The 22,663-nt window shown below is 41.4% G+C and overlaps 1 protein-coding gene across 2 annotated transcripts in view; it reads left to right on the top strand.

Annotated features, from left to right (window-relative positions):
* Window positions 1–22,049, top strand: part of PLCD1 (phospholipase C delta 1) — a 79,384-nt gene extending 57,335 nt beyond the window's left edge. For both annotated transcript variants that reach the window (XM_075271490.1, XM_075271489.1), the window contains exons 3-15: window positions 1,582–1,810; window positions 3,395–3,524; window positions 4,241–4,469; window positions 5,273–5,474; window positions 5,710–5,854; window positions 9,527–9,676; window positions 11,495–11,665; window positions 11,767–11,923; window positions 13,892–14,008; window positions 15,276–15,454; window positions 17,105–17,237; window positions 17,567–17,716; window positions 19,740–22,049. In XM_075271490.1, the coding sequence (XP_075127591.1) occupies window positions 1,582–1,810; window positions 3,395–3,524; window positions 4,241–4,469; window positions 5,273–5,474; window positions 5,710–5,854; window positions 9,527–9,676; window positions 11,495–11,665; window positions 11,767–11,923; window positions 13,892–14,008; window positions 15,276–15,454; window positions 17,105–17,237; window positions 17,567–17,716; window positions 19,740–19,834 (2,087 nt within the window). In that variant the 3' untranslated portion in view covers window positions 19,835–22,049. The remainder of the gene's footprint in view (window positions 1–1,581; window positions 1,811–3,394; window positions 3,525–4,240; window positions 4,470–5,272; window positions 5,475–5,709; window positions 5,855–9,526; window positions 9,677–11,494; window positions 11,666–11,766; window positions 11,924–13,891; window positions 14,009–15,275; window positions 15,455–17,104; window positions 17,238–17,566; window positions 17,717–19,739) is intronic.
* The last annotated feature ends 614 nt before the right edge of the window (window positions 22,050–22,663 follow it).

Here is a 22,663-nt window from a genome sequence, read left to right as displayed (position 1 = left end):
GGGTTTGCCTGGACAATCCCTTTTAACAGAATTTTTCTGTAGATGCAGTGCAATCCTCAACAAGTAGGCGTGCAACTATAGTGTTCTTTTTTGGTTGTGTGTGTTCCTGTTTTGCAGTTTGAGTGCATAAAGTTATAGTGTTCAAAAAGCAACGCGACAGTCCTAAAAATGCACCCTAATTCAGGTGTAATTTGTGCTCAAAAATGGCATACATGCTTTACATTTCATTTTCTTTGAGACCCTTTAGTTTTAGTGCTTTGTCTGACATTTGGGTGTGGCTTGTGGTAAAGGGGCAGAGCTTAATATGCAAAACTGTGCACCAAAAGTTTGGCACAATAGTGTCCGAATCTGAGCCAGCAAATAAGTGGTGTAAAGTTAAGTAAATGGTCTAAAAGTACACCACATTTTGAAAACGCATTAGGTACTTTGATAAATTGGGTGACATTTTTGGCTTCATACACAAGAGTGTGTACATATAGGTGGTCTGTGGTGACACAACATGGACGGAACATAGATGACATCTGTATGCAGCCCGGGCCTCATAGACCCATTCACTTCTTCTAGTGAGTCTGTCCTGAGTTTTTTTTACCGGCTGACTGCCCCATACCCGGGCCATAGAGGTGAACGGTCATGTGCATAAAGCCGAAGACTGTCTACACTTTGCACTTTCTAAAAACTAAACCATATTAGTTTATCTGCCCCAATGTGTCCTGTCAGAGAGTATGCGACAGTACAGTGTACATATACAGAATAAATCCATGTACTGTAGTGTCGTCTCATCCATATCTCAACCAATCATAATCTTGAAAATGGCTTTTAGTATATTCTAATTATAATTTCTGTATTGGAAATTGGGTTAAAAATTCCATCAATCTGGGGACATATCCTTAGGAGAGGTCATAAATAGCTTTAGCCCCACCAAAAAAAAACCTTTAACAAAGAATTTGGTAATGATGATGCATTTCTCTTCTCTCCTGGGATCTTTGTCAGGTCAGAATCGAAGCCCTCTGATACAACCAATAAATGGCATCACTGAGCTGCGGCACTATTCACAGAAGCCATGGTGCTAGGTTCACACTAGTGTTTCAGTCTCCATACAAGACTTAGAATCGATAGAGAGAGAGAGAAGTCCTGCAAGCGGACAGGGGTTCCGTCTTTGGGGTCCCCGTGTGGACCCGAAGGATGGAAAACCAAATGCTAGTGTGAACCTGGAATAGGCAGGTTTGGTGAGACCTCCATTCTAAGAATAGAAGTCCCTCCTAATCTGTGGATATGTCATACATTTTGGAGATGATGATTTAGAAATCCCTTAGATGGTCAATCAGAGCCTGACTAAATCTGGAGACTTCCTAATTGTTCTCCTGGGATTGAAAGATGTCTTTCAATCAAAGCAATCATACAGCACCAGTACATGAACTCAGAAGGGACTAAGCCTAAAAATATCTGTACCATAAATGACAAACCTATAACATACATGTCACCTCTAATGTATACTGTATGGTCTTCCTCGCATAACTGAACATTCATATACACCCAACTTTTTATGTCAGGATTAATTTAATCTTCCTTTTTCTCTGTCAGTCAGCATTGATGATGTTGAAGATGTGCGTCTTGGCCATGAGACGGAAGGGATGAAGAGGTATGCCAATGATGTCCCAAGCGACCGCTGTTTCTCTATTATCTTTAAGGGTCAACGAAAGAACCTCGACCTGATCGCCAGCTCTAATGAAGAAGCTGCTCGATGGACTGAAGGGTTAACTAAAATTATGAGCAACTCTCGGTCCATGAACCAGAATCAGAAGCTGCAACAGTATCTTTTACACTGTCCGCAGAGATTGTACCGTGACAATGTGCCAGTGACTTCAACAACTTCCTACATCCCTCCTTTCCCTAGAATACATATAAAAGTAGAAAATGACTGTGACACACATACACATTAGGTATCCCTGTGTCTGAAAGTGCCCGACCTACTGAATATAGGGTATCTGCAGTGCTCCTGTTCCGTCAGGAAGGGGTTAATAGGAGCATTACAGATACCCTATATTCAGCCAGGCTGAGTTCCACGTGAGGGAAAAAAATCCCAGTCCTCAAGCTCAGGGAAGGGGCAAACAGAAAACCAAACCCCCTCCCCCCCCTTCCCCAGCACCCAGCAACTACTGCAGCCAAAAACCATTTTAATTTTTGAAATTTTCCAGTAGCTGCTGCATTTCCCCCCTAGGCTTATACGCGAGTCAATAAGTTTTCCCAGTTTTCTGTGGTAAACTTAGGGGCCTCGGCTTATATTCGGGTCAGCTTATGCATTTTATGCCTAAGTCACCAGCCAATGTTATCAGACATATTATGACTGGTTAGCCCTTCTAATAATATAGACGTTTCTTCTAGAACTTGCTTTTTGTGGAATAAATGACAATATAATTATTTCTAAATCTGATTCTGACAACACAGTCCACTTTTGTGCTTCTGTATTTTGTGGTGTATTCTGTAAACTGCTATCAGCCATGTTTTATAGTACACGTATGTTCTGAATTGCAGGGAACAGTAAAAACAGGGCGTAGACTCAGGATAAAAATATGTCTGAAAACCGTCTCCTACCCTGAGATCTTGTAATTATTGGTTGGCAGGGTCTGAAGTGGTGGCGTGAGGCAACAGCACATTGTACTTTACTAACCTTTCTATGACATTTGACACACTACAATTTACTACCTGGCTGTAAAAAAACGATTGAGTAATTCAGTATAAATAGCGACCATTCACATCAAAGAGACTTCTGGCAACATTTTGCCTACCTAGTTCAGTTAATGTGAACTTGCATTAGACGAGAGTTTCTGCACATATTAAATTCCTTTTACACAAGCCGATGACTGTTCATCTCCAGTCATTGCCCTGTGTAATGTGTAAACCTGAGAATAATCACCAACAATCAAGTAAACCCTCAGTTGTTTTGTGATCATATATGTGGAACATGTGATAGTTTGCTGGCAGCACTTCCCTGGAACAGTTGGAATTTTTTCTATAGCCTCCACCATTCCTGAGCAATAAGTGCTGTTAGTTTTGGTATGCCATTTAAGACTCTGTACTGTCAGGTAGGTGCAGACTGGGGGTGTGATTCTGAGCTCTGACACTGGCTGCCTCTGATTGGAGCTGTGAATCACGCCCCCTGCCTGACACCGCTCACCTGACATTACAGAGCTTAGATAGCACATCAGGCACCAAAACTACTTGTACTTGTTACTCACTAGTGGTGTTGGCTAGAGAGAAAATTCTAACTCCACTGTAATCAGTGGATGGGCCCCTCCACATATGCAAAGAACTTGGTGGAGGTGATGAAAGGGTCTCTTTAATGAAGTGCAAAACTATGCTTTAATACCATATTAATCCTTGATAATGCTAATAGCTGGATCCATTCCTGTCTACGGAAAGCTGATAAAAACAAGGACAACAAAATGAGCTTTAAAGAGCTAAAGAGATTCCTGCAAGAAGTAAACATTGAAACTGACGATAACTATGCAAAACAGATATTCCAGGTAAGATCACCGGTTAGTTGTCAGGTGACAATTATTCCTTCCAGTGGGCATGTCTTCGCTATAGGGAGAGGAAAACTGCAAACACATTGTGGGATGCTGATGGATTGCCATGTCTGCCACCATGTTCTGCCTGTTAATAGGTTGTATGTTAGTGTAACACTGATGTGCAATAATGCTTTGGAATATTATGTATCATATACCATTATAAGAACAATTAAATAACCAATCCTGAGGACATTGGTCTCAAAGGAGTGGGGGTCTGACACCCAGCACCCCATCTATCAGCTGTTTTCAGCAGCTGATTTACAGAGAATGGAGCAAGAAGCAGAGTGCTCTCTGTGTAATGGCCAGATCAGTTTACTGCCAATTAGATCCCATTCACTTGAATGAGAGCTAAGCTGCAGTGCTTTGGTTCAGCCATGACACCCAGAATACAGCTGTCTGCTTCCTGCTATATTCTCTGCGAACGGCCGATCATCGGTGACAAAAGTTATCAGACTGATCTGATATTATTGACTTCTTCTTAGAGCTACAATATCTTCAGCCTGCAAACTCCTTTAAGGCACCAAAATAGACCATGTCCCTTTATTGAGGGTGAACATTTCTCTAAAATACATTAACCTTTTCAATGTAATATGTGTAAAATTTTTGATTTGTCGATTTTTTTTTTTTTTTTTTATTTTTTTTTTTTTAAATTTTAATTTTTTTTTTCCCAGCAATGTGACAGATCAAGGACAGGATCCCTGGAGGATGATGAAATAGAGGAGTTTTACAAGATGCTGACAACACGAGACGAGATCAATGTTATATTTTCCACATATAAGGATAGTGAGAATTTCATGTCCGCCAGTAACTTCCAAAAATTCTTGAAGGATGAGCAGCACGAAACACTGAGCTTAGACCAAGCAAAGTCCTTGATCACCAAGTATGAACCAAGTGAAGAAGGTAGGCTGGCTGTCACTACTATGTCTTCCATCAGGTTTGTAGTCGTCTCCTCAGTGGCTGCTGTATAAAGACACATGATGTCCATATGTATAGAACTGTATTCATGAGTTGTGTTCATGTGTGAACCTGACCTTACGCTAGGTTCACACTAGCGCCCGGAGTCCGTTCTGCATGCAGAAGACAAAGCTGTCAGACCGGGTCCGGCCGTGTGCGCCGGTGAACGTTTTATGCTCTCTGCCGTGAAACCGTTTTTTTTAAACCAGACACAGAGTACTGCATGTCAGACTCTGTGTCCAGTTTTAAAAAAACGGTTTCGCGGTGGAGAGCATAAAACGCTCACCGGCACTCATGGCCAGACATCTTTCAAACCCATTCAAATGAATGGGTGAGAGAGTCCTGCAGGTTTCCGTCTCCTGCTCAGTTTTGTGCAGGAAACTGAAACCTGCAAAACGGAGACCGGGGCGCAGATGTGAACAAGCACGACAGAGTATGTCGGTATTTATTATGGTCCTCAGGGCAAAATGTTTCTGAATGTTGGCATGGGTAAAGTCTTATGTCATTGCCCTATTTCTATATACGATTATCAAGCACCTATTTAGTTACCTTTCTGCTTTTCTGTTGGAGCACAAATTTCCATATGTCTCAATGTATTCTCTATAAACATGTCAGTTCATGCCGCTACTTTACTCTGTTGTAAATTTCTTTTGGTCAAAATTATTACATGGTGTTACAAGGGTAAAAAAATGGCGGTGTTTCTTACTCATGGAAGAGCTTCCTTAAGTGTGTCTTGTTTACCTTTGCAGGTAAAAAGCAGCAGTCTATGACGAAAGATGGCTTCCTTATCTATCTGTTATCTGACGATGGAGGTATATTCAATCCAGCGCACAGAAAGGTTTACCAGGACATGAAGCAACCGCTGTGTCACTACTTCATCTCCTCCTCGCATAACACTTACCTGATGGAGGACCAGCTGAAGGGTCCAAGCAGTACCGAAGCTTATATACGGTAAGCTCCTTACACTGTGTATCAAATCTGCAACTCTTCAGACTAAAGATTTAGTACATTACTTATTCCAACCTCTTCATGTTATAGTTTTTATATATGTGGATGCCACTTTTTTTCACTTATCTCAGGGCTGATTTACATTACTGAATTATTTTTTTTATCATCAAGCATTTTGACTGCATTTTGATGTCGCTTTGATGTACGGATTTATTTAGCTGTCACATTTCTCATGCAGGGCCCTTAGTAAGGGTTGTCGTTGTGTGGAGTTGGACTGCTGGGATGGACCTAATGGAGAACCGGTTATTTATCATGGCTACACACTCACTTCCAAAATCCTCTTCAAAGATGTCATAAAAGCTATAAAGAACTATGCCTTTAAAGTAAGTGAAGAGTTTCAGAATGGCTAGGTCCTTCTGCTTAAGGGTCCATTCACACAGAGTAAACGCGTGCTCATTTTGGCAAAATACACATGTAAAAATAAGACTCCCATTGACTTCAATGCCATTTTTTTTTTTTACACGTGTAAAATGTCATTGAGGTCGATGGGAGTCTTATTTTCACACGTGTATTTTGCCAAAATGCGCGCGCGTTTACTGTGTATGAATGGACCTTAACATTGTGGCAATTCAGTGTGAGCGCTTGCAAAGCTTCAATGTAGAAACTTTGGGTATTAGTGTAGCATGTCTCCACATTAGACGCGTCTCCACATTCTCCACATCGTGAAAGCGCGTGAAAATGATTAGATGCGTCTCCACATAATGTGTACTATAGTGCAGTATGTCTCCACATCTTCCAGAAGAATCAGTGAAATCTGCCTAGTGATGACCTTTCACCCTGAACATCAGCTGAGGTAAGTGAAAAAGGCGGGAAATTTGAATTACAGTGCTTACACAGCTTACACAGTCTTTACTTCCCTGAGTGAACCTGAGGAGAAAAAGTATATTTTATTTACCACACATTTTGGGGTACCATGCCACCATGTGTGTCCCAAGCAAGCCTGCTTTGGGGGTCCCTTGTCATTCTCCACATCACGAAAGTGCAGAGTAGGTATAAATATCAGTAACAACGCGATACATGGCTTTGGATCCAAATATTTGTGAATTCTGTGAGCTAACGTCAACTGATGATCAGGCTATTGAATTTGCCAAGCAAAATCGATTACGTCTGTCGGATCAACAGCTTAATCAGCAGCAGCAACAACAACAACAAAATTTTGTAAACCCTTTCACCGGCGTCAACACCCAGAGAATCGAGGCAAATTCGGGTCATGTCAAAACAGAAATTCTGCAGAAGATGCGTGGTACTTCGCCAAATTTGTTGCCAGGACATTTGGCTGAATATTGGTGGAGACTGCAACATCGAGAGACTCCGTTTTGCAACATCATTGCTGAAATTGCTCATCAGTTCCCTTTACTATGAGTTTTTCGAATGTGGAAACATGCTACACTAGAGCAAAAACGTGTAGAGACATGCTACACTAATACCGAAACTTTGTGAAATGTTGTCCTTTGAAATCATGTAAGAAGAATTTTGCACAAGATGGTGTCATCATTGTTTTGGAATATTGACAAATTTATGGAAAATTTTATCTTTAGGTTTGCAAGAACATTTTTCACTTTCGTATTAGTTTCCTTTCAATATAAGACGATAGATTTATTTTTTTGTCCTTAACTTATGGCAGACCAGTTCCCTAAGGGAGCGTTCACACTACCGTTGGTGTCCGACAGAGAGTGTCCGCTGCTAATGTCTGGTCAAAATCTTGCACGGACATTAGCAGCGGACACTAGCTGTGTCCGTGACATTTTTCATTCATTTAAATGGAGATCGGGTGCGTTGTTTTACACTCCATGCCTGTCCTTAAAGAGGACCTTTCACCATTTTGCCTACAGGCAGTTCTATATACTGCTGGAAAGCCAACAGTGCGCTGAGTTCAGCGCACTGTCGGCTTTCCCGATCTGTGCCCGGTGTGAAGAGCTTACGGTCCGGTACCGTAGCTCTTCTATGGTCAGAAGGGCGTTTCTGACAGTTAGCCAGAGACGTCCTTCTTTACAGCACAGCCAATCGCTCCCCGCTCCCTCTGCTCGCAGTACTCGTCCATAGACGAGCATTATCAGGGAGGGAGGGGGGAGTTCCTCCTGGCTCTCGCAGCATAGCGCGATTGGCTGTGCTGTGAAGAAGGACGTCTCTGGCTAACTGTCAGAAACGCCCTTCTGACCATAGAAGAGCTACGGTACCGGACCGTAAGCTCTTCACACCGGGCACAGATCGGGAAAGCCGACAGTGAGCTGAACTCAGCGCACTGTCGGCTTTCCAGCAGTATATAGAACTGCCTGTGGGCAAAATGGTGAAAGGTCCTCTTTAACTGTACGTTCCTAAAGATGTCCGTCTTTTCAAGCGGACAGCAAAACCCGACATGTAGGTTTTTTCTGTCCGCTTGAAAAGTCTGACATCTTTACGAACGGACACTTAAGGACAGGCACGGATTGTAAAAGAACGCACCCGATCGCCATTTAAATTAATGAAAAATGTCACGGACACAGCTAGTGTCCGCTGCTAATGTCCTTGCAAGATTTTGACTGGACATTAGCAGCGGACACTAGCTGTCGTACACCGACGGTAGTGTGAACGCCCCCTAAGAGAGATTGTAGTAATGCTCTTGGTTGAAACTTTTTTTTGTGTGTTCACATTTGTATTTCGGCCACAGCAACGTGTATTTCTTGTTCAGATGTTTTGGCAGTGCTGACCAATTTTTGTGTGTTGTTGTGGGTTTTTTTTTTTGGTTTTTTTTTGTGTGTGTGTGCATACTTCACTGCAACATGATGGGACATCAGGGCTGTGAAGTTGGAGACAGAGTGGCAGTAGGGACTAATTTTGGCTGGAGGTGGTGTCAGAAAAACCTCCAGTTTCAAAATATTTTTTAAATCATTTTTTAATATTTTAAATCATTTTAAATTATATTATATGATTATTAATATTATATAATTAGATACTTTGCTGAATATTTACCTTTGTAAGAATTCAATCACTGGCTGTTTTAAAAAATCTGAGAATCTATACTGCTTCGGATAGGAGTTGGTTCAGGACTTTGAATTGGTCTGTGGAAACATGGAGATGTGGCTTTGGCCTAAAGACTCCCCAGTCCTGGAGACCTTTCAGCCCTACTGTGATAGCATCACATGATACATATGTAGAGGCAGAGAACCATCAGCAGAGATATACAGTCAGTACATGGTATCACGTAACTCTAAAATGCTACCAATTGTGATTTATCAATGCCTTGTTATCTGAGAACACTTTTCACAGAACAGAGCTGCAGTGTCTGATTTATGGTACGAGACCCGATATACATCTGCGTTTGGGCCATTCCGTTCCCCTATCCTTCAAGCAGCACTTTTCTCAACACATTTTTTGTGCGGAAACATTATAGTCTATGGGGTCCGCAGGTTTCCTTAGATAACCACTTTTTTATGCAGATAGGTTTCTGTTTGGGGAGGGGTCCTCAAGTGGACTCCCTGGATGGAAACCCGAACGCAGATATAAATCGGGCCTAAGAGTAAAATCACACACAACTGATTTGTTTAATAAATTTCTGAAATCTGATTGTTTACATGGAGTCTGGATCTGTACCCTTCTCACACACAGAACTTTAAGGTGGGGGGCTGTTAATTCAGGTTTTGCTTTCCTTTGTGCAGTTGTAGATTGTTAAATCATTGTAATATAGTGCAGCAGGTTTTAGGAGCTGCAGTTATTGGGACGTCTTCTCCCCTCTCCATAGACTAATATGTAAATAGTAACAGCATGACAAATGGAGAAGGAATACATATTTCTTAAATAAGATATATTACAACATTTCTTCTATTCATACATGCCATTCATTTATAATAATGGTTTTATAATTGGAGGTCACTTTAAGGCGGCTTCACCTAAAGCCCTGCACTGATCTCTCCTACATATCACTGGCTAGTTCTAAGCTATAGCACAACCTGTTAAACATCGAAGTCTCTAATCAGGAGCGAAGACAAGAACCCTAATTGTATATTTCTTTCCTTAAGACTTCTCCTTACCCTGTGATCATTTCTCTGGAAAATCACTGCAGTCTTGACCAGCAGAAGACTATGGCCAAGCACATGAAGGAAATACTCGGGGATATGCTTTTGACTTGGCCAGTTGAAGGAAAAATAAAGGAATTCCCCTCTCCAGAGGTGAGATATTGCCTTAAGATCTCAATATTTCTAGCAAATATTCATCAACTGTAAAAGTTAAAGGTAAACTAGATGAGACGATGATCACCAAGAGTAACCAAGCTGTGGCCTGGGGATGTGAAGGTCAGAAAGCCCATGTACAGTCATGGCCAAAAGTTTTGAGAATGACACAAATCTTCTATTTTCACATGATCTGCTGCCCTCTGGTTTTTATGTGTTTGTCAGATGTTTTTATCACATACAGAAATATAATTGCAATCATATTATGAGTAACAAAAGCTTATATTGACAGTTAGAATGAGTTAATGCAGCAAGTCAATATTTGCAGTGTTGACCCTTCTTCTTCAGGACCTCTGCAATTCTCCCTGGCATGCTCTCCATCAACTTCTGGACCAAATCCTGACTGATAGCAGTCCATTCTTGCACAATCAATGCTTGCATTTTGTCAGAATTTGTAGGTTTTTGTTTGTCAACCCGTCTCTTGATGATTGACCACAAGTTCTCAATGGGATTAAGATCTGGGGAGTTTCCAGGCCATGGACCCAAAATCTCTATGTTTTGTTCCCCGAGCCATTTAGTTATCACCTTTGCTTTATGGCAAGGTGCTCCATCATGCTGGAAAAGGCATTGTTGATCGCCAAACTGCTCTTGGACGGTTGGGAGAAGTTGATCTTGGAGGAAATTCTGGTACCATTCTTTATTCATGGCTGTGTTTTAGGCAAGACTGTGAGAGAGCCGATTCCCTTGGCTGAGAAGCAACCCCACACATGAATGGTTTCAGGATGCTTTACAGTTGGCATGAGACAAGACTGGTGGTAGCGCTCACCTCGTCTTCTCCGAATAAGCTGTTTTCCAGATGTCCCAAACAATCGAAAAGGAGATTCATCAGAGAAAATGACTTTACCCCAGTCCTCAGCAGTCCACTCCCTGTACCTTTTGCAGAATATCAGTCTGTCCCTGATGTTTTTTTCTGGAGAGAAGTGGCTTCTTTGCTGCCCTCCTTGAGACCAGGCCTTGCTCCAATAGTCTCCGCCTCACAGTGCGTGCAGATGCACTCACACCTGCCTGCTGCCATTCCTGAGCAAGCTCTGCACTGCTGGTAGCCCAATCCCGCAGCTGAAACACTTTTAAGAGACGGTCCTGGTGCTTGCTGGTCTTTCTTGGGCGCCCTGGAGCCTTTTTGCCAAAATGGAACCTCTCTCCTTGAAGTTCCTGATGATGCGATAGATTGTTGACTGAGGTGCAATCTTTCTATCTGCGATACTCTTCCCTGTTAGGCCATTTTTGTGCAGTGCAATGATGACTGCACGTGTTTCTTTAGAGGTAACCATGGTTAACAGAAGAGAAACAATGATGCCAAGCACCAGCCTCCTTTTAAAGTGTCCAGTGGTGTCATTCTTACTTAATCATGACAGATTGATCTCCAGCCCTGTCCTCATCAACACCCACACCTGTGTTAATGGAGCAATCACTGAAACGATGTTAGCTGGTCCTTTTAAGGCAGGGCTGCAATGATGTTGAAATGTGTTTTGGGGGATAAAGTTCATTTTGTAGGCAAATATTGACTTTGCAAGTAATTGCTGTTAAGCTGATCACTCTTTATAACATTCTGGAGTATATGCAAATTGCCATTAGAAAAACTGAAGCAGTAGACTTTGTAAAAATTAATATTTGTATCATTCTCAAAACTTTTGGCCATGACTGTATACTTTTTTTTTTTTATCATATGTGGACATATTACATTTTTTGTGAAAATGAATTCAATGTTGGCTTCTATAATGTATTTTACATTCTTAAGCTTTGGCTCATTTGTTTCAGCAACTAAAAGGGAAAGTCTTAGTGAAAGGAAAGAAGCTCGGCTCACTGGAAGCCAGCATCAAGGAAACAGAGAACAGCATCGCCGAGGCAGAGGATGTGTCTGATGAGGATGAGGCTGCAGAAATGGACGATGAAGCTGTCAAGTCTAATGTCCATGCCAAGAAAGGCGCGGTAAGCAGACTAGTCTTCGACAAAATAAAAAAAACAATTTTTTTGAACAGTTCTAAAAGTACTTTGTTAGTACAACCTATTTGTACTGAATTGTATCGTAGGGTGCAAAGCTGAAGCTGGCCAAGGAACTGTCCGACACTGTGATCTACTGCAAGAGCGTGCACTTCCGTGGCTTTGAATATGCCACAGAGCATCAGTCCTTCTACGAAATGTCCTCCTTAACTGAGAGCAAAGCTCTGAAGCTGGCCAATGAGTCAGGTAAGACTGAGGCCGCACTGTTTACTCACAGGGTGTTGTCGTTGACAGATTGGGATTAATTGCCTTCTTTTAATTTCATGGTCCAAAGAGCGGATTTACTTTTTAATTATAATCAATGTAGTTGTGCATTACAGCTGCCATAATTCTTGGCTAGCAATGTGTGAGAAAATAATAGTTCGCACCCAAAATAGCACCACATGGGGCCACACAGTGGCTCAGTGGTTAGCACTGCAGCCTTGCAGCGCTGGAGTCCTGGTGTTCAAATCCCACCAAGGGCAAAAAAAAAACCATCTGCAAGGAGTTTGTATGTTCTCCCCGTGTCTGCATGGATTTCCATCCCATATTTCAAAGACATACTGATAGGGAAAAATGTACATTGTGAGCTCTATGTGGGGCTCACAATCTACATTAAAAAAAAAAAGAAAAAAAAAAAAATACCACCACATAACCAAAAACCATTTTCAGAAACGTGCTTTGAGTAGGTTTCAGTAGAACAAAGTAAAAGACTTAAAGGAGTGGACCTTCAAGTGTTTATCAGCAGTATGGGGGATAAATGTATGATCCCTTAGTCCCAACCACTGGAATCCTCAGCGATCATGAGGGGGTTAATGAGTTCCCTGTGTGAAGGCAATGGTGCACATGCTCTATTCACTTCTATGGGTCTCACAGAGCACTACACTTGGCTATGTCTGACAGTCACATAGAGAGGTACATGGAGTAGCAGTCACATGTGTGCACCACTTCTCCATTCATACATGGCACTCATGAACCCCTATCCTATTGTTAGGGCCCTCATGGATCATACATTTATCACCTATCCCTTTAAGTATTTTACTTTATTTTACTGAATCCTACTCATAGGGCTTTTCAGTTAACCCCTTGTTGAAGATTGTTTTCAGGTATTGTCAGGATTTCTCAACCCCTTTATAGTGAAAGCGAGACCTGTATGGGTCATTGTAGTGTTGCATATTACCATCATTAATATTGAATAATGCTCCTGATGGGGCTGTAAGTGTGTGTACATATATATATATGTATGTATATATGTATGTATATACAAAAATTGTCAGGTCTGGGGTTGCTAGGTGGGGTGGCATAGACACACAAGTCCAGTTTCTTTAGTCCAAAACATAGGTAGAGTTTATTTTCACTCAAAAAAGCAGTGCAGCAACAAAAGGAAACAATATGAAAATAAATACCTGCCTGGCTAGGCTCTAACTAAACATAGAATAGCAGAAATCAAAAATCCAGTAGAATCATTCAGGACACAACTCCAAAAATATGACCTCTCTGTCGGCTCTTCAGCCAAACTCTGCCCAAGTCTGCTGCTGGAGCTGGCTTCTTAAGCTCCCTTGATGAGCAGACTCTCTGCAGCTGAGTTGCTGCCGGATCATCCCCAAAGTGTGGACTGGAGGGGGGGGAATGACAGGTCCCACTACCAACCTACCTGCCATTCCTAAAAATCCAGCCCAGTAACTGGAACTCTGAAATAACCCTCAGGAGACAATAGTTATCTACTGAGAAACATTCTTTCTGGAGTTTTCTCATCTCACCCACCTGAGTAGTCTGGGTGAGATGTACACCCCCTCCATTACCTGACCAGCCAGCCATCGGCTTACAGTATATACTTGGATCTTCATATCCATCAGTGGTAGTTCTGGCCTTCACTTTACTACTCCCCCTGCTGTTTGGGTCAGACAGCTAGTCACAGCCTGAGTAGTCACCACTTCAGTGGCATGTCACAGTACTCACGTGTTGTATATCAAGAGGTCAGTAATGACATTTGTGATTGGCTGCAGCAGTCACCTGGCACAAACTGGACGATACCCTTGTCCTCTGTTCTTCTGTATACATAAGAAACAGAGGCTTGTTTTTTTTATGTTTTTTTTTCTTGCATTTTTAATATTACAAATATGGACATTTCAGTTACTTCTTGTTTCATGTATTGTTGTTCTCTTTTCAATAAAGGAAACAGTTTTATTCGCCATAATTCGAGACAGCTTACCAGAATTTATCCTGACGGCATGAGGACCGATTCTTCCAACTACAGTGCTGTGGACATGTGGAATGTGGGCTGTCAGATAGGTGGGTGCGTCCTAGACAAAGTCGTGTTACATTTTCTAACCACTTCTCCCCTTTAGTATACTAATCCCAATAGCCATTGGAAACCTGCATGTCTACTTACTAGGAGGGGAGTAACGGCCCCTTTGCATGCATCAACACCGTGGAGGATGGGCACCAATAGATGATTTACCCCATCAGTCAATGCCCTTTTACACAGGCAGATGCAAATTTCAGGGTGATGGACAATTCTTAGCAAAATCCCAAATGCTGTTTCATTGTTTGTCTGCAGCATTTCTCTATTTGCACGGGGTGACAAATAATTTTTCCTTGTGCTGTATAAAATATGCAGTTGGCCAACAAAAGACCAAAGGCACTGTTACACAGGACAGTATTTGTTCCTATTAATTGGGGCTTGAATAATAGCTTCCATGCACTCCGGCATGTTGAAATCCAGTTGCCCAATCCTTATCTCCCCCACACTTGCTGTTAGGGAGCATCTGAAGACTCCATATATATTAGATGGCCATGCGGTCCGTCCAAAGTCAGCAGGTGCAGCTGACCTACTATATATGCAATGTGTATGGTCCGCTTAACACATGACTGCAGAATCAGACTGCACAGATAGCATGTAAACTGAACAAGCTTCAGTTTCACACAGGCCATACCATTAGCCCGTTAATTTACATGGAGTGGGTGTGAAAGGGTTAAGTAATTCACATATTCTTGTTTTTTCAGATCCTGTATTTTAAAGAATCCCCTTTTTATGAGCTAATTGTGTCAGGATCGTGACAGGTTGGGAAGTATTGTCCCAAATAAATGGATTTGTCACCAAGAAAGTAGATTCTGTAAAGCGGAGCCACATCAAAAGCTATATTACCATCTGTGCTGGGATATTACAGATTTCTATTTTTTTTTTCTTAATCTTTTATTCTTAGCAAATGAAATGGGAAATTGTCTGCTATGACAATGTGCGCTTAGGCTATCTGCTGCTGTAGGTTTAATCCAGTGCCAGCTACATTTGTGACATTGGAGGGTATTTTAGGTCAGCAATAAAATTGAAGAGAGTGTCACCAAATCCTGATTATACACAGAGAAGAGATGATGAATAATAAGTATTTCAAAGGAAAAGTTGCTCATCCTCAACTCCCCCTGTTGTCTGTGACATGTTGCTTCCTGTGATATCTGATATGCTCATCCTTTCCCAGGTCTCTTTCTGTGTAGTTAGGCAAGAATCCAACATTTACTAACACAATGGTTTTGTTTTTTTTTTTTTTTTTTTTTTTTTCAGTGGCTTTGAATTTCCAGACCCCCTGTACAGAAATGGACGTCTATCAAGGCAAGTTTCGTGACAATGGGTTCTGCGGCTATGTCCTTAAACCATCATTCCTTCGATTTAACCAGTCTAAATTCAATCCAAAGTCCATTCAAGATGGAGAGTGGTGGACTCCGAAGAAACTTAACATAATGGTTGAGTATTGTTTTTTTGTTTTGTTTTAAATCTATTTACATAACAAATACTTTTACACACCATTTTGACATAATAGAAGGTTTTATACTCTCATAAAAGTGAACTTTCTGTGGATTTGTATTTAAATATGGTATCTCGTGGATCTTTCCCAATGTAACAGCGATCTCCTTAAAGAGGACTTTTCACCACCTAGGGCACATACGGTTTTATATACCGCTAGAAAGCCAACAGTGCGCTGAATTCAGGGCACTGTCGGCTTAACTGTTCAGGGCCCCGGGGGAAGAGTTATCAGTGCCGATACCGTAGCTCTTCACCGTCAGAAGGGCGTTACTGACACTCAGTCAGGAACGCCCTTCCTCACAGTAGCGTCTATAGTGCTGTACTGTGAGAGGGGGCGTTGCTTACCACCCAGCGATGATGCTGAGCAGTGAGGAACGCCTCCCTCCTCTCCTGATAGTACTCGTCCATAGATGAGTACGGGGGGGAAGGGGGGGGGGGAGGTTGGCGTTCCTCACCGCTCAGCGTCATCGCTGGGCAGTAAGCAACGCCCCCTCTCCCAGTACAGCACTATAGACGCTACTGTGAGGAAGGGCGTTCCTGACTGAATGTCAGAAACGCCCTTCTGATGGTGAAGAGCTACGGTATCGGCACTGATAACTCTTCCCCCGGGGCCCTGAACAGTTAAGCCGACAGTGCCCTGAATTCAGCGCAATGTTGGCTTTCTAGCGGTATATATAAAACCGCATGTGTCCCAGGAGGTGAAAGGTCCTTTTTAAAGGAACAACTAGAAACAAATGATAAAGGTAAACAAGATATGATCTTTTTCCACTATGGATCAGGCAGAAGCATTGTCTGGATGTTCATAACAATAACACGCTCTCGTAGAAATCCGTCAGAACAGAGAGATTCATCTGCTTGATCTTTAACTGGAAATTGACTAAAGGGCGGGGCTTAAAAATATTTTGTCCTACTGCAGACATTGCAGATGGGAGAGGCTCCTGCTGCAGCCAGTTGTCTTGTGAAGACATAGAACATGGAAGAGGATTGGGATTGGGGGCATGGTTGAGCTGCTGGGTCACACAGAGAAGATTTGCTTCTGTATTTCTTTGTTTTATTTGTAATGTGAATTAATAGTGGAGTGATAGGTAAGCAGGAGATCAATGGAAAAACAGACAGAGAACAGACAGAGAACAGACAGAGAACAGACAGAGAACAGACAGAGAACAGACAGAGAACAGACAGAGAACAGACAGAGAACAGACAGAGAACAGACAGAGAACAGACAGAGAACAGACAGAGAACAGACAGAGAACAGACAGAGAACAGACAGAGAACAGACAGAGAACAGACAGATAGATAGACAGATAGATAGACAGACAGACAGACAGACAGACAGACAGATAGATAGATAGATAGATAGATAGATAGATAGATAGATAGATAGATAGTTGAAGATTAGCCATCTTCTAGTTTGGCTTTTCACCCGGTTTGTATGATGTTCTGCTTCTGCATTTTTTTTCTACTAGATAGATAGATAGATAGAATGAATCTTGGAATTTTTTTTGTACATTTTCTGTCTTCAATGTTCCTTTTTAAAGTGTAATACAAAGTAATCACACATTACTAACATGGGTCCATAATATATTTAGATCATCTCTGGACAGCAGCTGCCAAAACTGAGCAAGAAGTCATCCTCAATAGTGGACCCCTTTGTGACTGTGGAGATATTAGGGGTCGCACGGGACAAAGGGAAGAAGTTCTCAAAAGTTGTGGATAACAATGGTAAGAAGGATTGGTGCTTTACATTTCCAAGCCAGTTCAAAAAAATATACTGTACGCCAAATCTGATGAAACGGTTTAGTTTTCTGTAGCTATCCACTATGCTCTAACCCCGGCAGCATGAAAACCCAATAATCTACCCCATGACGGAGAACTTCACTTTAGTATGAAGTATTACTGCAGAGAAGACACAATTATTAAAAAACTAAATCTGACATGGGGAAGTGTCTGTGGGATGGCTTCCTTCTGATTTCTCCCACAAAGCTCAACTTCATTCACAGGGATCTCTTTTTTTTTTTTTTTCTTCATATTTTATTTCTCACCCGTTTCAGGATTTAAGCCCATGTGGAATGAGCATTTTGAGTTTGAGATCGATGTGCCTGCCCTTGCTTTGGTGAGATTCCTGGTAGAGGATTACGACGCTTCTTCACGGAATGACTTTGTGGGACAATACACGCTTCCACTGACCAGTTTACAACTAGGTAATGAATACATGCTGGTTGCCTAATCCTGTATCATAATAGCCAGTCCTAGATCTGGCTGGTGCCTCCTGCTGGCTGCCATTGTAGGAAGATATCACAGACTGTGGCTTCAGACACCACTAAGGCCTGTCATTGATTGACATTTGTAACATGTTCTGCTGTGTCGGTAACAGTGGCCTGCAACGTGTACTGGAGCCACCATCTGCAAATTGGAGAGAGAGTGTGTGTGTGTGTGTGTGTGTGTGTGTGTGTGTATATATATATATATATACAGTCCTATGAAAAAGTTTGGGCACCCCTATTAATCTTAATAATTTTTAGTTCTAAATATTTTGGTATTTGCAGCAGCCATTTCAGTTTGCTATATCTAATAACTGATGGACACAGTAATATTTCAGGATTGAAATGAGGTTTATTGTACTAACAGAAAATGTGCAATATGCATTAAACCAAAATTTGACCGATGCAAAAGTATGGGCACCTCAACAGAAAAGTGACATTAATATTTAGTAGATCCTCCTTTTGCAAAGATACCAGCCTCTAGTCACTTCCTGTAGCTTTTAATCAGTTCCTGGATCCTGGATGAAGGGATTTTGGACCATTCCTCTTTACAAAACAATTCAAGTTCAGTTAAGTTTGATGATCGCCGAGCATGGACAGCCCGCTCTCAAATGATCTGAAAACAAAGCTTGTTCAACATAGTTGTTCAGGGGAAGGATACAAAAAGTTGTCTCAGAGATTTAACCTGTCAGTTTCCACTGTGAGAAACATAGTAAGGAAATGGAAGACCACAGGGACAGTTCTTGTTAAGCCCAGAAGTGGCAGGCCAAGAAAAATATAGGAAAGGCAGAGAAGAAGAATGGTGAGAACAGTCAAGGACAATCCACAGACCATCTCCAAAGAGCTGCAGCATCATCTTGCTGAAGATGGTGTCACTGTGCATCGGTCAACAATACAGCACACTTTGCACAAGGAGAAGCTGTATGGGAGAGTGATGAGAAAGAAGCCGTTTCTGCAAGCACGCCACAAACAGAGTCGTCTGAGGTATGCAGAAGCACATTTGGACAAGCCAGCTTCATTTTGGAAGAAGGTCCTGTGGACTGATGAAACAAAGATTGAGTTGTTTGGTCATACAAAAAGGCGTTATGCATGGTGTCCAAAAAAAACAGCATTCCAAGAAAAACACTTGCTACCCACTGTAAAATTTGGTGGAGGTTCCATCATGCTTTGGGGCTGTGTGGCCAATGCCGGCACCGGGAATCTTGTTAAAGTTGAGGGTCGCATGGATTCCACTCAGTATCAGCAGATTCTTGAGAATAATGTTCAAGAATCAGTGACGAAGTTGAAGTTACGGCGGGGATGGATATTTCAGCAAGACAATGATCCAAAACACCGCTCCAAATCGACTCAGGCATTCATGCAGAGGAACAATTACAATGTTCTGGAATGGCCATCCCAGTCCCCAGACCTGAATATCATTGAACATCTGTGGGATGATTTGAAGCCGGCTGTCCATGCTCGGCGACCATCAAACTTAACTGAACTTGAATTGTTTTGTAAAGAGGAATGGTCCAAAATCCCTTCATCCAGGATCCAGGAACTGATTAAAAGCTACAGGAAGCGACTAGAGGCAAAAGGAGGATCTACTAAATATTAATGTCACTTTTCTGTTGAGGTGCCCATACTTTTACACCGGTCAAATTTTGGTTTAATGCATATTGCACATTTTCTGTTAGTACAATAAACCTCATTTCAATCCTGAAATATTACTATGTCCATCAGTTATTAGATATATCAAACTGAAATGGCTGCTGCAAACACCAAAATATTTAGAACTAAAAATGATTAAGATTAATAGGGGTGCCCAAACTTTTTCATAGGACTGTATATATATAATTATTATTATTAGCCCTTGGATTGGTTACTCAGTAGTTATACAAGCATACAAGGTGGGATACCACAAGCTTATACTATTATACTAGTCACCACTAATCCTGGCTATATTTCTCCTGTTAAATTGCAGGTTATCGGCACATACACCTTCTGAATAGGAATGGAGATCTTCTTCCATCTGCCACGCTGTTTGTGCACATCATGCTGCAAGAAAGCAAAGTCTGATACAAGACTGAAATGTTTACAATGTTTTATATTTTTATTCTTTTTTTAACAACTTTTTAGCTGCCTTTATTTTAGGTCAGAACTACGGTAGTTGTTTGTTTTTAAAGTTGTTAGGAAAAGCTGTACTACAACCCTCAGCAATGATTTCTATGGCTATTTTAATGAATTTTAATTTTGAAAACAATTCTACCTTTTTATTTTTTATTTTTTTTAAGGATGTTCACTTTATTTTGCTAGTCGGATGGTAATTTGGTTTAACCTGTTTTGCACATGAACTTGAAAGGGAACCCAAACTAGCACTCTTGTACTTTCCTTTAAAGCGAGTCTGTAACCAGAATCCGGGATATCAACCACCCCGTAGAAAGATAAGTTGGGTCATTTGGATCAAACCTTGTTTTCCCTTTGTGAATCGGCACTTCTTTTTCCAAGATATTGATGTTTTTTTTCAGTTTGTAAATGAGCTCTGTCGGACCACTGCTTCAGTTAAGCTCAACGGCGTATTAACAAGAAATACTATCTCCGCAACTGAGATATGGATTCACAAGGGGAAAACACTGAGCAATTTCAGGGACCTTAACCTATATATTTTTTTCCAGGGCTGGACAGATCAGCTGGGTACTGGAGACAGATTCCTTTAATAGATAAACTGTAAATAGCACATCGAGGTGGTTAGGCCAAAAAACCTGGTTGCCTTTGCTGTTGGCTTAACATATCCTGAAATGTGTGGCAAGAAGTGTCCAACTGAGCATGCTCCACTAATCGTGCACCTCCTGTTCACTAGAATGGAGTGCTAGCATATGCATGGCCATCTCTTAGGATCAGTGGGGCGTCCCCAGTTGATAACCCATAAATGTCTTTAGTGGGGAAAGCCCTGTAATCCTGTTATGTGTAATATAAATGCAAGAGATGTATCAACTGCTTTAATAGTATTCAGACATGTCACTGTCGTTTCTTATTGACAATCAGATTTTCTCAGTTCCTTCTTCCATGTAGTTGGTCATATACAACAAGTTCCTATAGCTCAGGTAACAGTCATGAAAAGCAGAACGAATTGTCTGAGAGCCTTAGAGTTACCAAGTTTGAGGTTATCGATGGGATAGGGGGTCACTTCATGATTGTGGAGGAGAACCTGGACCCCGATCTTGAGAACAGTGGGGCACCAGCCCTTTGTACCTTTCCAATCATGAAGTTATCCCCTATCCCATCAATAACTTCAAAACTTGGTACAATACATTTAACATAACACTACTGCAGGTGTCAGGAGAACCTGTACTTTAACTTATTTTATCTTATTTTATGTAGAGCTCTGATCTCCCATAACATGGAGTGCTGAATGCCATTGCTGATCTGGTAGTAATATCTTACTTTGGCTATACACTTAATACACCTGTCCATTGAATACTTTTTCAGTTAACAGTTGTACCTCCAATACACATGCACTTCTAACTCAGCCGAGTGTGACTGTGTTCTCAGTAGGAATAGGGGAATAATTCACAACCTGTCACTTCTGGTAGGGATAAAGGATTGTGCAAGTTAAAAAGCAACATACTTGACCCTTCTCCTCCATGAATATTGCCCTCAGGGCAGAGTCAGGAGGTCCCCATACACTTTGGATGGTCAATTGTTCGCACCACCTTTGGCAGATTTAGTCTATGGACTTCTAAAATATAGATATATTTGGCCAGCTATATTCTTTTTGCCACCCAATATGTTAAAAAAAAGCAAAAAAAAAACCTGATACAATCCCCCCTGTCACACCTGCAAAGTGTAGGAAAAAATTTATACTTTACAGGAGTGCGGTGTATTAGAAGATGGACATATTGGGGAAGCAATGAAAGTGCAGTCTCTTCCACATCTGCCAGCAAATCACACATACATGTTTCTCTGGATCAGTACTGGCACCTGTAGCGGGCAGTAGCTCCACCACATTACGGAAGGTCAGATGTCTCCCCTTAGTTGTAGACTAGAATCTTGAACCCTATTCACACAAATATGCCTTCTTACTGTCAGTTATTTCATAGTTAGAGGTTGTGGGTTTATATATCATTTGCAATAGTTCATGTTATTTTTCTAAGTAATGCCGAAATGTTGGCTGTGTTTACATATTGTTCAGCGCCCGCTCGTGTGTTATTCTATGGCTGCCACTTATGGTAAAGTAACTGACAATTTCCTTATAGCACAACTGACATAACAAGTATATATATATATATATATATATATATATATATATATATATATATATATATATATATTATACTTTAGCCCCTGCCGTCCCTGGTTGCGGGGTGGTTTGTATAAAGCACTACATACTGTGATCTATTCTACACTGAATATTGTGCCAAGGCTTCCTCACTTTACTAGAAAACGTAAGTCTGTCTTCCACGTACCATCTGCACAGATATCTACAGTCTCTGCAGTATTACACAATGGTGTTTAGCTCGCGCCCAATTGTATCAGTGCAGGGTATCGCCACCATGGAAATCTACAATATTTTTCAGTTGTGTGTACATACCTTAAGAATATGTTCCACTTTTCATGCACGTTGTTTCCATAGCTTTTTGGTTTTTGGTAAAGTCTCATCTACTTTACTGTTATTGTAAATTTTCAGATTTTGCAATTCCGCAGCAGATCATCTGCAGAGTATCCATCCTTTGTGGACATACACATATACTGGTGTTATACAAGTAAGGCTGGCGATGGACACCACTGCTATTGTAAATATCCTTCTATCTGAAGACTTTCTGTACATTACCAACCATTCAACAGGTTTATCACTTCTGTCCAAGTGAGCTGGAGGGGCGCATATAACCTATATATACCGTATAATGT

This window comes from Leptodactylus fuscus, chromosome 4, assembly GCF_031893055.1.
Source record: "Leptodactylus fuscus isolate aLepFus1 chromosome 4, aLepFus1.hap2, whole genome shotgun sequence".
NCBI lineage: Eukaryota > Metazoa > Chordata > Amphibia > Anura > Leptodactylidae > Leptodactylus > Leptodactylus fuscus.
This window is presented reverse-complemented; position numbering and strand designations above follow the sequence as displayed.